The following is a 16,812-nucleotide window of genomic DNA, read 5'->3' as shown; positions in this document are numbered from 1 at the left end:
AGCATTGCTCAAATATCATAAACATTATTAGAAATTAAGAAATTTGGGACTAAGTTGGCACAAAAATTGAGACAAGGTGAAGATTCGTGGAGCTATTCTTTCATGGAACTACTACTACGTTGATAGTCAATACACGGTTGGAAAACTGCCATTATCTCAATGTACATGGAGTAGCTTTTGTTTACCAAAACAAAGCTACACTGGATTTGACCACGTTAAACGTACCTACATATTAGACTCCCACGATAAAGTTATTTTCTTACTGAAAGAGTGGGGTCTAACAACCTCACCCAATATTTCGGTTAGCAATATGTATGGGCTAACTCCAATATACTTTCAAGAGAATCAGTCAGACTCAATCTTAAGAAAAGTATATCAAGGAATTATATCTCATTTTCTGGATTCAATACTTACTCAAGCAAATAGCATTCTGCGAGTCTAATTGAATAGAAGAGAAATTAACTTGAACGGTACCAAAGACCAATGTTCAAGGATCAATCAATTTCAATCAACAACCAAAGGTTGGATTTACCAATTGATCGATTCAATGCACAACCTGTGATATTTCAATTATATAACAAAATATAATGCGGAAAAGAAATAACACAGACACCAGAAATTTTGTTAACGAGGAAACCGCAAATGCAGAAAAACCGTGGGACCTAGTCCAGATTGAACACACACTGTATTAATCCTCTACAGATACTAGCCTACTACAAACTAACTTCGGTCTGGACTGTAGTTGAACTCCAACCAATCTCACACCGATCCAAGGTACAGTTGCGCTCCTTACGTCTCTGATCCCAGTAGGATACTACGTACTTGATTCCCTAAGTTGATCTCACCCACAAATAAGAATTGCTACGACCCAAATTCGAAGACTTTAATAAACAAATCTGTATCACACAGAAAAGTTTACAACAATAGATAAATTTGTCTCCCACAAAATTACCTACGAGTTTTGTTCCGTATTTTGATAAATCAAGGTGAACATGAACCAATTGATATATCGGTCTTATATTCCCGAAGAACAGCCTAGAAATATAAATAACCTCACAATAATCTTAATCGACTAGCGAAACAAGATATTGTGGAATCACAAACGATGAGATGGATATGTTTGTGACTACTTTTCTATCTTGCCTATCGGAGAAATTTATCTCGAGCCAATTTTACAATTGTACTCAATACGATAGAAACATCAAGATCAGATCACGCAACTACAGAGAAAATAGTTGGGTCTGGCATCACAATTCTAATGAAGTCTTCAAGTCGTTAAACTACAGGGTCTCGATAGAAACCTAAGATTAAAGGAGAATTAACTCTAGCTTATACAACTAGGATCACACAGGAGGTGTGGGGATTAGGTTTCCCAGTTGTTAGAGTTCTCCTTTATATAGTCTTCGAATCAGGGTTTGCAATCAATGCTACCTTGGTAACAAAGCATTCAATATTCACCCGTTAGATGAAAACCTGATTAGATTCAAGCTAATATCTTTCAACCGTTAGATCGAATCTTAGCTTGTTATACACAAATGAAATGCATGTTCATTTAGGTTTGTGTAACCGTACCTAAACGTGTACACCTAGTTGGTTCAACAGTAGTTAACCAATGGTTAGCCATATGAGCACTTTCATATCAACCTTATTCATCTTCACCATAACTAGTTCAAATGACTCATAAGAACTAGTTAGAGAGTTGTTCGATTGCTTAGATATCATAGAAGTATATAAGACATAATCGAAACAAAAACCATTTAGATTCACTCGAATCGATTCATGAACATTATAGCCATGGTTTGCATATGCATTTCTTTATTTATATAAGTCTTAGTTCATGAATAAACCGTTTTTAGAAAATAACCCACTCAAGTATGCATACCGGTACGCATACTTAAGTACCCGAATTGAGTTTGTTTTCAGTTCACAAACTCCAGCAGAAATTCACGGGATGTGAACTTCCGGAAGTAAGCGTACGGGTAGGCGGACTTAGCTTCCGGACATCCTGAACCAGTAAAGTACGCATACTTTAGTTCAAGGATTTTGGACTTACAAAAGTATGAGTTCACATACAATATTTATATCCATTCAAGGTTATATAGTCTAAACTCTCATTTCAATCATTGAAACATTCTTAGAGGATGTTAAATAGAGGTTATTCACACACTATTTTTCATTAAAGAAATTTTCAAGATATTGAAATAACCAACATGACTTTTGTCATTTGTAAAGATGAACTTGGCCAAAGCGAAATCTTACCAACACATATTTCGAGAAATAGATAAGCGAGATAAACTCGGCTCGAAATAACAAATGTGTATAATCGAAGTCTATATAGCAATACGACTTTTGTCTCAAGATAGGAGATAAAGTAGATATACTTTTGAGTGATAGATAAGTTCAAGTCTCCACATACCTTTTAGTCGATGAAGTTCCACCAGTTCCTCGAGTAGTTCTTCGTCTTTGCATGATGAACTCCGTGGAGTCTAGAGCTCAACTACACTTTTTATCCTAGTCCGAGACTCAACTATAAGTAGACTAGAAATCAAGACTTATAGTTTTGGCAACTAAACTTGACAAACAAACTTGAGATATCAACGCTTACAAGTTTGACCGAGCAGTTCTCTAACAATCTCCCCCAATTTTATTGAAGATCCGTATCCATAACAATGAGAAAAAAAAAAATCTCTCAATCATTGTTACACAGTGTCATAGTATTATTACACATCATCAAAGTTCAATTGTATCACAACTTTGACAACAATACTATGGTGATAGGTATCACTCCCCCTTAGTCAATATTCCATCTCACATGAAAACCAGTCCCCCTTACATAATGATTCGAAAACCATATGTATTTGTAGTGTGAAGTACACATTAATTCTCCCCTTTTTTGTCAATAAAAGAAAGCACATATCAACTTTTTAGATGCAATCATATAGCCGAAACTAAATGCATTCATCAAGAAGTTTATAAAGATACAAGATAACCCCTATAATATTCCACAACCGCACTCCCCACAAAAATTTGGCAATTAAGCACAAGTTCAATTAAGAACTCTCCCCCATAAAATGTCATTCCCGAAAGAACAACAAGAGCAACCTTACTTTCACAAGAAAAGAAGGATTTCTTTGGACATTACAAATCACATGAAACATGAATTTGTATCCAAAATACTCAATTAAATTAACCACAAGAGAACCCATGATTAATTTAATCGGAAATGCCCAACATAAGAGAACTTACGGAGCCGCACAATATATACATAAGAAATATGGATCATGGAAGATCAATACTGCGGAATAAACAAAGATTCATTCAATCTTTCATCACTATTTGTACAATGACATATAATATACTTAATCTTTGTAAACAAAAGCCCATCCTTTCCTCCATCAATATTTGCATAATGACATAAAAGGGTTAACTTTTGTTTGTCGAAAGTCCATTCAATCTTCTATCAATACTTGCATATCGACATACGACAGACTTAACTTTTGACCACGTATGGGACAATCATAGTTCACGGATGCAGATGCACATATCCCATAACAATTTTCAATATATAAAACCATAAATATTAATACTGCAAAAATCATCTTCCAAACAGACTTTAGAATTTAAACAAATAAATTTAAAAACATTGAAGATGAAAATCGTTGGACATAGCTATGTGTAATCACAATAATAGCTATTCCAAACTCCAGTTATTCTTCTTAAAATCACAAGAATAAAATTCTCATAAGAAGATTTCCTAGACATTATAGATCTTTCTCACAGCATCTACCGAGAATTCCTTCTCATTATTGAAAAACCCATTGATTATGGGATCGTTCAATTCCTCTAAATCTTCCGAAATATCAGTCAACTCACTAAGTTCTATTTTTATCTCACGCAAGGTGTTCTTTGTTAGATACAACATTTCTCATAGTGAGTTATCTTTTCTAAAGACGAAACAATTTGAGATTTTAAATCATTTCTTTTGATGATGAAGTCTTTCATCATACCTCTAAAGTCCTTATCAAAGTGCCAAACTGAGAAGAGGCAGTTAGAGGAAGAACCTTCTCCATCATTTGTAGATCTCTCTTTCTTCTTCCTTGAGGAAGTGACCCCTTCACATAGATACACATTAATTGCTTCGACTGCATCCCTTTTAGTGGTACCTCTAGTTACAGGAGCCATGAAACTGTATCTTTCAAGGGGAAAAGAGATGAAGGACTTGATCACAAATAATTATAAATAGACTTATGGCCACTAAAACCCTAGAAAATAAGAAAAGAGAATATTTTATTAGGAGAATATTTTCATGGTTTATTATCCATTATCTGAATTATTAGGATAATATTTTCTTACAAAATAAGAAAAGAAAACACAAATACAAGGACTTGAGACACTTTTAATGCAAGCCTCATTTTCTCAAGCTAAAGATGAGGATGCGAACATCACTGGTATTAGACAGTGACGAAGTGAGTCGAATGCTCACATCTTTTACCAACTAGTGGCTTATCAAGGTTTGTTGTATAAACATATTTTTTACCTCGTCTGAATGTGGAATTTCTGGATTTTTTATGAAAATCTTGTTGATCATCTAACGCCAGATTCATCTTGAAAAATATTATTATTTTTGAATTCCAGATTCTTCTGCATGTTCTCCTGAAGTTTGGTAATTCTTTTGTTGTTCCTCTTGAATCTCCAACACATACTTTGAACATGATTTGCATTTCCACAAAACGAACAAATCAGTAAAGATTTTTTGTTCTGTTGAATTGCCTTATGTTTATCACAACACTCAACATACACTGTTCCAGCATTAGTTGGAGCAAGAGAGTTATTTGTGTTTACAGTTTTGCTTTTAAACCCCAAACCATTTGTGTTTCCAAAGAACTTCTGACCAAATAACATTGCTGAGATTTTGTCAGAAATTCCGGATAACCTTTGCAGGTCATTCTTAAGAGTATTAATCTCTTTTTCCTTTAGAGACACGGTTCTGGTGAATTCATCATTAAGACAATCTATCTCAAGATTTTTCACCTGAAGCGATGATTCGAGTTTCTTCAACGAAGCCTTTAGTTGAAGATTTTCTGGGTGAATCTCTCTACTTTTATTCAAGAAATCACAAATCTCCGTGTCATACTCAAACTCTGAATCAGAAATTGAGTAGGTGGGGGTATCTGCTGCAAGAGCTGAAAGTTCATTGCACACATCAGAAGCATCCAAGACGTTGACACCCAGGGAAGATTTTTCTTGTATTGAATCATCTGAAGCATTAACTGGAGAGAGACGTTTATCACATCTTTTTATTCTTTTTACAAAATCCTTGATCTTTTTTTGTTATCAGTGATTTATCAAAATCAACATGATCCGAATAACATTCATCAGCCCAAGACAAGTTAGAAGATTCACTTGCATTGGTCACAACGTTGAACGCAGAAGTCCTGACTGTGTTCTGATTAAGATCAAGAATTTTTAACTTTCCAATTAGAATATTTCCGGAAAGATCATCAAGGTTATTTCCTTCAATGATGGCATGCTTCTTAGAATCGTATCTGGATGGCAGCGATCTGAGAATTTTCATCACAATGTCCTTTTCAGGTATAGTCTTACCCAATGCAAAGGATGCATTAACAATTTCAGACACTTTGTGATTAAACTCATCAAATGAATCTTCATCTGCCATACGAAGGTTTTCCCAATCATAATTTAGGTTTAGAAGCCTAGCTTCTTTTCACATGTATTCCCTTCAAATACGGTTTCTAAGATATCACAGGCTTCTTTAGACTTTATGCACGTAGTCACATGGTGCTGAAGATCTGGGGTAATGACATGTATGATAACATTTAAGCCGTCAGTATTTTGCTTTGCAGCAAGGATTTCTTCTGGACTATATCTACCAATATCCTTAGGTATAGATACATCGCCTTATGTATTAACCGGAGGATCATAGCCATTAACAACACGTACCCATGTTTGAAAATCACGAGCTTGAAGAAAAGCATGCATATCGATTTTCCACCATCAGTAGTTTGATCCGAAGACTAGTGGTACGTTTATGGAGATAGAATTTTTGTCCATAGAGTCAGATCGCTACAAACACATACTTATAAGGTCTTTAAACGTTTTTGCCTGCTCTGATACCAATTAAAAAAGTGGGGGTCTAACAACCTCACCCAATATTTCGCTTAGCAATCTGTATGGACTAACTCCAATATACTTTCAAGAGAATCAGTCAGACTCAATCTTAAGAAAAGTAAATCAAGAAGTTATATCTCAATTTCTCGATTCAATACTTACTCAAGCAAATAGCAATATGCGAGTCTAATTGAATACAAAATAAATTAACTTGAACGATACCAAAGACCAATGTTCAAGGATCAATCAATTTCAATCAACAACCAAAGGTTAGATTTACCAATTGATCGATTAAACGAACAACCTGTGATATTTCAATTATGTAACAAAATATAATGCAGAAAAGAAATAACACAGACACCAGAAATTTTGTTAACGATGAAAACGCAAATGCAGAAAACCCCGAGACCTAGTCCAGATTGAACACACACTGTATTAAGCCGCTACATACACTAGCCTACTACAAACTAACTTCGGTCTGGACTGTAGTTGAACCCCAATCAATCTCACACTGATCCAAGGTACAGTTGCGCTCCTTACGTCTCTGATCTCAGCAGGATACTACGTACTTGATTCCCTTAGCTGATCTCACCCACAACTAAGAGTTGCTACGACCCAAAGTCGAAGAATTTAATAAATAAATCTGTATCATACAGAAAAGTCTACAGGAATAGATAAATCCGTCTCCCATAGAATTACCTACAAGTTTTGTTCCATCTTTTGATAAATCAAGGTGAACAGGAACCAATTGATATACCGGTCTTATATTGCCGAAGAACAGCCTAGAAATATCAATCACGTCACAATAATCTTAATCGACTAGTGGAATCACAAACGATGAGACGAAGATGTTTATGACTACTTTTCTATCTTGCCTATCGGAGAAATTAATCTCGAGCCAATTTTACAATTGTACTCAATATGATAGAAACAACAAGATTAGATTATGCAACTTCAGAGAAAATAGTTGGGTCTGGCTTCACAATCTCAATGAAGTCTTCAAGTCGTTAAACTACAGGGTCTCGATAGAAACCTAAGGTTAAAGGAGAATTAACTCTAGCTTATACAACTAGGATCACACAGGAGGTGTGGGGATTAGGTTTCCCAGTTGTTAGAGTTCTCCTTTATATAGTCTTCGAATTAGGGTTTGCAATCAATGCTACCTTGGTAACAAAGCATTCAATATTCACCCGTTAGATGAAAACCTGATTAGATTCAAGCTAATATCTTTCAACCGTTAGATCGAATCTTAGCTTGTTATACACAAATGAAATGCACGTTCATTTAGGTTTGTGTAACCGTACCTAAACGTGTACACCTAGTTGGTTCAACAGTAGTTAACCAACGGTTAGCCATATGATCACTTTCATATCAACCTTATTCATCTTCACCATAACTAGTTCAAATGACTCATAAGAAGTAGTTAGAGAGTTGTTCAATTGCTTAGATCTCATAGAAGTATATAAGACACAATCGAAACAAAAACCATTTTGATTCACTCTCGATTCATGAACATTATAGCCACGGTTTGCAAATATGCATTCCTAAGTTTATATAAGTCTTAGTTCATGAATAAACCGTTTTTAGGAAATAACCCACTCAAGTATGCATACCGGTACGCATACTTAAGTACCCGGATTGAGTTTGTTTTCAGTTCACAAACTCCAGCAGAAATTCACGGGATGTGAACTTCCGGAAGTAAGCGTACGGGTAGGCGGACTTAGCTTCCGGACATCCTGAACCAGTAAAGTACACATACTTTAGTTCAAGGATTTTGGACTGACACAAGTATGAGTTCACATACAATGTTTATATCCATTCAAGGTTATATAGTCTAAACTCTCATTTCAATCACTGAAACATTCTTAGAGGATGTTAAATAGAGGTTATTCACACACTATTTTTCATTAAAGAAATTTTCAAGATATTGAAATAACCAACATGACTTTTGTCATTTGTAAAGATGAACTTGACCAAAGCGAAAGCTTACCAACACATATTTCGAGAAATAGATAAGCGAGATAAACTCGGCTCGAAATAACAAATGTGTATAATCGAAGTCTATATAGCAATACGACTTTTGTCTCAAGATAGGAGATATAGTAAATAGACTTTTGAGTGATAGATAAGTTCAAGTCTCCACATACCTTTTAGTCGATGAAGTTCCACCAGTTCCTTGAGTAGTTCTTCGTCTTTGCATGATGAACGCCGTGGAGCGTAGAGCTCAACTACACTTTCTATCCTAGTCCGAGACTTAGCTATAAGTAGACTAGAAATCAAAACTTATGGTTTTGGCAACTAAACTTGACAAACAAGCTTGAGATAACAACGCTTGCGAGTTCGACCGAGCAGTGCTCTAACACTTACAACACCGAATAGGTTCTTAATTCAGCGACCAATATCGCAACCAAGAGCCTATAAAAGGGATTCTTCACTAGTCTGTTTAAGGCATCATAAAGTTCACAGTTCACTTATCCGTGATAAGGGAGCAAGAGAGACCGAAAAACATTCATACTAAATGAGAAAAAAAAAAGTTAGCTTATTCTCTTGTGGTGTGAGAATTCCGAATAAAACTTTAATTAAAAAGTCTTACACCATGTTTGTTTGCATCTGACTCGCCATCTGGATCTGAGTCATGTCAGACCATTTGTTTTCTATTTTGAGTCTGATCTGACTCGACCCCTGACTCGGACTCGTTTCAATCATGTATGGAATTACTACCCCTGACTCATGGGACCAAGCCACTGATTCACATATTTTTGAGTCAGATGAATCAGGTCTAACTCAAAAACAAACATATTGAGTCAGATCCTGATGAATCAGGTGATTTCAGTAAGATATAGATGCCTCCGATGAGTCAGGAGTAAACAGACAAGTGTTAGGAGTAGTCTTTCTTAAATCATTACAGGGAACCTATCTTTTTTTCTTTGATAAACTTGCCCAACCACGTAAGTTGTTGTTAAAAAATTTTAGGTGTATTTTTCTCGCTAACGACCAAGTATGATAATAGTGCACAACTATTCCGTAAACGAAGTTCCGACATCACGCCTATGAGCCTCGACATTGGACCAGAGACCAATACGTTTAACTCTGCAAACTTTTTGTTATCGGCAATAATGAGTGACATTGGCCAAGCATGATTACTAAGTCAAAACTTTCGCATACATGGGTCCTCCATAACCAATTAGCTAGTGAGTCATCCTAGCTTTTAACTTGATTTCAGGAAAGGAAGCGTTAGATTTCCAAGAAAATCTGACAGATTTTTTGGTGTATAAAAGTGGGGGATGGGAAGCAGCTTCGGTTGAATCGGTCAATCAATAGGTAATTGTATCAGAGGTCTGGATTTTGATTCACTCACTCCTACATCAGAGTGGGGATTTTCAGTCAGTTGAGGATGTTGATGACGTGAATAATTCATCTTAACATAAGAGTTTGGTTTTACGTGAAGATGTTCATCATTGATGGGTTGGTTTGGTTTCATTTTCGGTCACATGTGAAATCTGTCTCATGTGTTGTTGTTTTTTTTTTGATCAATATTCATCTTGTGCATTTTTGTTTTACTGCATGTTTATAGGTTTATTTCCTTTATTGAGGAAAAAGAAAAATATTTCTTTACCATAAGAGTCCTTCATAGAACCCGTGTATGAGTGAACTACAATCCCACTTCACGAACTTAAAAAGGAACAATCAAAGACACTCGATATAAGAAGTTTGAGAGAAAGAACTCAAAAAAGATTTCATTTCAGTGAGGGAGAGAATAAATGGTGAAGCAAACTCATGTTTTGGTGCTACCATGGCCAGCACAAGGTCATGTTATGCCAATGATGCAAGTTTCACAAAAAATAGTTGATCACGGAGTCCAAGTTACATTTGCTATTACAGAATCTTTACACAAACAGTTACTTGCGAATTTATCATCTTCGTCGAAAGAAGGGGTTCGCAATGATCTTAATCGAATCCGTATAGTCTCGAGACCTGAAGGATTAGAGTACCAAAACCAGGAAAAGGCTTCAGATTATTTGGAAGAATTAGTTATGAAGATTAATGGTGGTAACAACGGTGAAGAGAAGGTAAGTTGTGTTATAGCTGATGCTGGTGTATATTGGGCTTATGAACCTGCTAAGAAAATGGGATTAAAAATTGCAATGTTTTGCCCCACGTCTTTGGCTGTCACGGCAATGACACTGCACATTCCGAAGCTGATCGAGGCGGGTATTATAGATGAGAATGGTAAGCAGCATATTTGATTTTAACTTTTTCACAACACTAGTTACTGTTTTTAAGTAGACTTCCAAGTATAAAGTTTAATTAATTTTACAGGAACACCATTAAAACAGGAAATGATCAAGATATCTCCTGCATTACCTGAAATAAACATTGACGACTTCCTTTGGATTCGCACCTACGACCAAGGCATGGGTAAACTTCTCTTTCACATGGGCTTCAGTATCAGCAAATCTATAAAGCTTGCAGACTGGGTTCTCTGCAACTCATTTGACAAACTCGAGCCTGCTGCTTGTGATATACTGCCATACATACGAACAATTGGTCCATTGGTCGGAAGTAGCGAGGTCAATCAAACCATGGGGCAGTTTTGGGCGGAGGATTCAACTTGCTTAACCTGGCTTGATTCGCGACCTGTTAATTCAGTTATATACATTGCTTTCGGCAGTATCACAACCTTAAACAGGGATCAATTCAGTGAACTAGTACACGGCCTAGATCTCACAGGTCGACAGTTTTTATTGGTGGTTCGATCTGATATGACTGACGCCACCGTTGCATACCCTGATGGTTTTACAGAGAAAGGAAAGATCGTAAATTGGTCACCTCAAAGGGAAGTTTTGGCTCACTCTTCTGTTGCTTGTTTTATGACACACTGTGGATGGAACTCAACTATGGATGGTTTAAGGTTTGGAATTCCGTTTCTATGTTGGCCCTACTTTGCTGATCAGATCCATAACACCACATATATATGTGATGTATGGAAAACTGGACTGAGGTTAAACAAAGATGGAAATGGGATTGTATCAAGAAATGAAATTAAGAGTAGGGTGGAAGAACTGATAGCTGATGAAGGAATACAGACAAGGGTTGCAGAATTGAAGAAATTGTCTATGGAGAGTGCGAGTGAAGGTGGATCTTCATCAAAGAATTTCTTCAACTTTGTTGAAGCTCTAAAGTGTCAAGGCAAGTGTGGTGTCACAGCTGCACCCAAATAATTTTGTTATAAGATAAGCAGTTTGAATTAGCATTATTTCTGTGTTCTAGCTGTGCAACTAAATAAGGTGGTTTATGCTTTTGTGGTTCACTCAAACTCAAAAATCTGACTCGGGTCTGAGTCAAATTGCAAAGCTTTTGACATATTATATGGTCACCGGCCACCGCCAGCAACACTAATTCCAGCGTAAACAATCAAGATGACATAACACAAAATTGATCTTCACAAAGAATATATCATGTAATCAATCTCTTGGTTTAGCTATTCATGGTTTTTCAAGTAAATCCACAAAGCAAAGACAAACAGGTACAAATATTGTGAACTTAATTCAGGCACAAAAGATTCCTTGTTGTGGTTACAACTAGAAGAGAATCATTTATAGACAATTTACACACTTTCAAGATGATTGAAACAATCCTGACCCTTGACGTGGTTAGTTGTGTTCCAGTGTATGTTAAGTTTCTAATTATAGAATTGTGACGACTTCTTTAAAACTAAAGATAAGGATTTCTAATTTATATCTCTTTCTTGTCTGATGCTACTGCACTTATCTTCTGCGTCTTTTTCCGATTAAATTCTTCCTTGTTTCTAGTTTTATTTGCTTCTTATAAATGAATTATTTTGTCTCATTCTACTGCTCTTACTACATATTTTAAGTTTTAACAATCTATAGATGCCCTTAGGTTCCTCAGAAACACAACACGAGAGCTAAAAAGAGTAGAACAAATAGATCCTGTGTCAGCTAAAAACAACTATTGCCAACAATTTATGGTTACCTCTGGAGTATATATTTAGTGTCATGGAGTTTGGCTGGATAAGAAATAAACCTGCATCATAAAAGGCTGAAGTGAATATAACAATGAAGAAAATGCATGCTTTAGTTATACCATTCCCAGCTCAAGGACATGTCATACCTCTCATGAAATTTTCACACTGTTTAGCTGATCATGACTTCAAAATCACGGTAGTGAATACGGAATTCAATCATGAAAGAGTCATGGCTTCTTTACCGAAAAATGGTAACAATGAGAATCAACTTCGTTTAGTTTCAATTCCAGATGGGATGGAACCAGGGGACGACCGAAACGATTTCCCCAAGCTTTGTGATTCCACGTGTAGTAAAATGCCAGGTTATCTGGAGGAACTAATAGGGGATATAAACGAGTCCAACGATAGTAAGATCACGTGTATCATAGCTGATGAGAATATGAGTTGGGTAGTACTAGTTGCGAAGAAGATGGGAATCCCTGCAGCACTCTTTTGGCCTGCTGCTGTGGGGCTTAGGGCCTTGATTTTACACATTCCGCATCTGATTGAATCAGGAATTCTTGATTCTGACGGTACAAGATAATGTCCAAGTCTTCATATTCTGATGATGAAATATGATGAGCTTCTAAGATAATGTACTGATGAACAAATTTTTTTGATCTGCTTGCAGGAGTTCCTATAAAGAAACAAATACTTTGGCTCTCACCTACCATGATACCCATGACCACCGACCACCTTGTGTGGAGCTGCATTGGCGACAAGGATTCACACCGAAGTATGTTCAGATACATTAACTCAAACAACGAAGCAAGTAAAGATGCTGATTGGTGGCTTTGCAGTTCGTTCCATGAGCTTGAAGCGCCAGCCTACCCATTGAATCCAAACCTTCTATCAGTAGGTCCATTACTTGCAAGAAGTCAACTCACCGGGAACTTTTGGACCGAGGACATAACCTGCCTGAATTGGCTTGATGGACAGCCTGCAAAATCTGTTGTTTATGTTGCATTTGGGAGCTTTACAGTTTTTGATAAGCAGCAATTCCATGAAGTGGCGTGAGGACTTGAGAACACAGGGCAACCATTCCTGTGGGTTGTGCGGCCTGACCTTACTGAAGGGTCTACCGATGATTATCCACACGGATTCCTAGAAAGAGTTGCAAGCAAAGGGCGAATGGTGGGTTGGGCGCCCCAGCAGAAGGTGTTAGATCATCCATCTATAGCATGCTTCCTAACCCATTGTGGATGGAACTCAACTATAGAAGGAATAACTGCGGGGGTTCCATTCATTTGCTGGCCTTACTTTGCCGATCAGTTCCTCAACCAGAGTTATATTTGTGATGTTTGGCAAGTTGGATTGCCATTAAACAAAAATGACAATGGAATAGTAACGAAGGGTGAAATAAAGGACAAGGTTAATGCATTACTTGCTGATGAAACGATAAGAGTAAAAACTTTAAATCTCAGGGAAATAGCAAATAACAGTGTTAGTGAAGGAGGGGCTTCCATGAAAAATTTCAATGATTTCCTTGTATCTGTCAAGGGCAAGTGACAGAATTGGAACCAAAGCAGAAAGTTATGACTGAAACATGCAAATGATTTGGTGATTCCAAGATATCATGTTGGAAGTATCTCAACGCATCATCCTACTTCTAATTTTGCATTTGTGCAGTTTTAAAGATGTTTTAGGTTACCGCATCTTCATTTTCTCTTTTTATTAGTCCAGAACAGGATATCTCCCTGAGGTAACGTTCATCCTGTGCAACTTCTCCATGTGGATCCCATCGACCAATACCATTGTTGGTGACTGCTATCATGAAAATTGGCATCCATTCCTCAACGTGTACTTGAGACTCCAGATAGAACTTATATCTACTTAATGAACGCGTTATTTAATAATTGTAAACTGAACATGTTTTGGGAATAAAATTGACACAAAATATAGCTAGTTGCTAACTATTTCTGATGTGGCATCATCAGGACCCTCAGACCATGGATGGTGAGCACGTCACCATCCACCACAAAGAAAAAAGAAATCTTGCAATGTACACATAAACCGCCGTCAGTGGCGAAACCATATGGCCAGCAGGGTGCACTTGGTGGTAATCCAAGGTTAATATTTTGTTGGGACAAACCCCTTGCTACTTGGATGTTCTGTAATTCTGAACCAGAAATTACAGTCTCAAGATTCTACCTGCAAATCACCTTGGAAAATCTAATGGAGATGAGATATCCGCTCAAATCCAGCCCCATTAACAGGATGCCGTCAAAAGCTTCAGAACAACATAAATTTGGGTGAAGCTGATTGAAATGGTGAAGAGATCACATCACACTAACTAAATTTTGACAAGAGATCACACTAACCAAAATTTAACCAAACTCTATATGACCGTGGGCTGGGTCCCGAGGCCTGTCCCGCAAGAGACAACCCAGCGGGGACCACTCCCACCCAACCCATAAACCAGCCCCCCTCTGGTGGTGGTGGTGGACAACCCGCGGACCAGTCCTAGGTCAGGCTATCACGGCTGAAAATTTAATCTCAAGTTGCATCTATGCAGCCTTTAAAGGCCAAGTGTCAGCATTGTGGCCACAGAAATGTGGTCTCTCTAGCCTAGGAATAATAATCCAGAACTAACAGTAGATAGGTAGTCAAACTTGGTGAGCATAATACCACTTTACTAATGTCACAACATACTGGTTTCCTCAAACTTGGTCTCCACACAAATACAACCAGCAAAAGGTCCAAATAATTGAAAAAGATAAGAACAAACGACCTACTTTTCCAAACAAAATTTTCTTTCTGGTTAAACCTATTAGATCCTAACCTTATATATCAAGTGCCTAGTGAGTCTGGATAGATAAGTTTTAGGCCAGAATTTCAAGTTACAATGAAGAAAATACATGCTCTAGTTTTGCCATTTCCAGCTCAAGGTCATGTCATACCTCTCATGAAGCTCTCAAATCAATTATCGGAACATGGCTTCAAAATCACATTCGTCAATACAGAATACAATCACGAAAAAGTTGTAGCTTCCTTGCCGAAAGAAAGTAACAGCAAGGAGAATAACATTCATCTAGTTTCCATTCCAGATGGGAGGGAACCAGGAGCAAACCGAAGAGATTTTGCTAAAGTTTTTGATTCTATCTTAAGTTCAATGCCAAGATATCTAGAGGTGTTAATAAGAGAAATAAACGAGTCAAGTGATGATAGGATTACCTGTGTCATAGCAGATGAGCATATGGGTTGGGCTGTAAGAGTTGCAAAGAAGATGAAAATCCCAGTTGCAGGATTTTGGACTGCTGCTGCAGGGATCAGGACCGTACACCTACACCTCGGGCAGATGATTGAAACAGGAATACTAAATTCTGATGGTAAGAACATGACACTTTGTTTCTGGATATGGAAAAATATATTCTTAAAGATTCAACTAGTGAGATACTTTGATTTTTCCTTGCAGGACTTCCAACTAAACAGCAAATGATCCATTTATCACCTGACATGCCTGCTATGAATACAAACCACTTCGCATGGAATTGTACCGGTGACAGTATTGTTCAACAAAGCATGTTTAGATATATTTCATCAAATGCTCGGGATATAAAAGACGCTGATTGGTATCTTATCAATTCAGTTTATGAGCTAGAAAAATCAACTTATCCATTGAACCCGAACCTCCTTCCTGTTGGTCCACTCCTTGCTGCTGAACAAACACAACTCAGAGGGAACTTCTTGGCTGAAGACTCGACTTGTCTGAGTTGGCTCGATCAACAACCTGCTCGTTCCGTCATTTATCTTGCCTTCGGAAGTACCACAATTATTGAAAAGCACCAATTTCACGAACTAGCACTGGGACTTGAACTTACAGGTCAACCATTCTTGTGGGTTGTACGGCCTAGCCTCATTGACGATCAAAATGATGCTTATCCAGATGGTTTTCAAGCAAGAGTTGCAAACCGATCCCGGATAGTGGGTTGGGCACCTCAGCAGAAAGTGTTGGCACATCCATCAATAGCATGCTTCGTAACCCATTGTGGATGGAACTCGACTATGGAGGGAGTGGCTATGGGGGTCCCATTCCTCTGCTGGGCTTACTTTTTGTGACCAGTTTCTTAACCAGAGTTACATTTGTGATGTCTGGAAGGTTGGTTTGCAGTTAAACAAAGATGATGGTGGAATCATATCAAAGGAAGAATTTATCAGCAAGGTCAAGGCCTTACTTGTTGATAAAATGATAACAGCAAGAGCTTTAGAGTTAAAAGAAATATCAAAGCAGAGTGTTAGTGAAGGAGGCTCTTCCAAGATTAATCTCAGTCATTTCATCGAATCGGTGAAGAGCAAGTGATAGAACCGAAACCAAAGCAGGTTGATATAACTTAAAGACAACGAAATGATGCGAGCCAGTTCACATTGTAGCTTATTTTATATGCTAAAAACAAACAACAAATCAGACCAAACTGCTGCTGAAACTCTAAACGAACTGAGTCGGCTTAAAATTTAGGTATCCAGTAAGAAAACTGAGTCAGCTTAAAAGTAATGCATGTTTAAAATTAAATAAAATCATCGACTCCGTGGGAATCAAAATAGTCTACTTCTTGGACTAGCATGTTTTACTCTCTGAACATTTCATGTGGTTTTGTTATCTTGAAATGGCTATTTTTGTGCATTGTTATTTATCCCTACACTCATAAAATTGTTCC

At 37.3% G+C, this 16,812-nt stretch overlaps 1 protein-coding gene and 2 pseudogenes across 1 annotated transcript; all 3 read left to right on the top strand.

The window, feature by feature from the left end:
* The first annotated feature begins 9,861 nt into the window (after window positions 1–9,861).
* LOC113277485 (UDP-glycosyltransferase 83A1-like) lies at window positions 9,862–11,828 on the top strand. The gene is made up of 2 exons (XM_026526568.1): window positions 9,862–10,359; window positions 10,450–11,828. Exons 1-2 carry the CDS (start codon window positions 9,891–9,893, stop codon window positions 11,349–11,351), a joined length of 1,371 nt encoding a protein of 456 aa, XP_026382353.1. The 5' UTR covers window positions 9,862–9,890; the 3' UTR covers window positions 11,352–11,828.
* A 381-nt stretch (window positions 11,829–12,209) lies between these two features.
* LOC113277484 lies at window positions 12,210–13,871 on the top strand (annotated as a pseudogene).
* A 932-nt stretch (window positions 13,872–14,803) lies between these two features.
* LOC113281788 lies at window positions 14,804–16,788 on the top strand (annotated as a pseudogene).
* Window positions 16,789–16,812: the final 24 nt, after the last annotated feature.

Source organism: Papaver somniferum, chromosome 5 (assembly GCF_003573695.1).
Source record: "Papaver somniferum cultivar HN1 chromosome 5, ASM357369v1, whole genome shotgun sequence".
Classification (NCBI taxonomy): Eukaryota; Viridiplantae; Streptophyta; class Magnoliopsida; order Ranunculales; family Papaveraceae; genus Papaver; species Papaver somniferum.
Note: the sequence above shows the minus strand (reverse complement) of the source record. Positions and strands in the feature narration are given on the sequence as shown.

Coding starts and splice junctions, on each gene's coding strand:
- LOC113277485 (XM_026526568.1), top strand. CDS start 9,891: ATGGTGAAGCAAACTCATGTTTTGGTGCTACCATGGCCAGCACAAGGT. Junction 10,360..10,449: donor GGGTATTATAGATGAGAATG/GTAAGCAGCATA, acceptor TTAATTTTACAG/GAACACCATTAAAACAGGAA.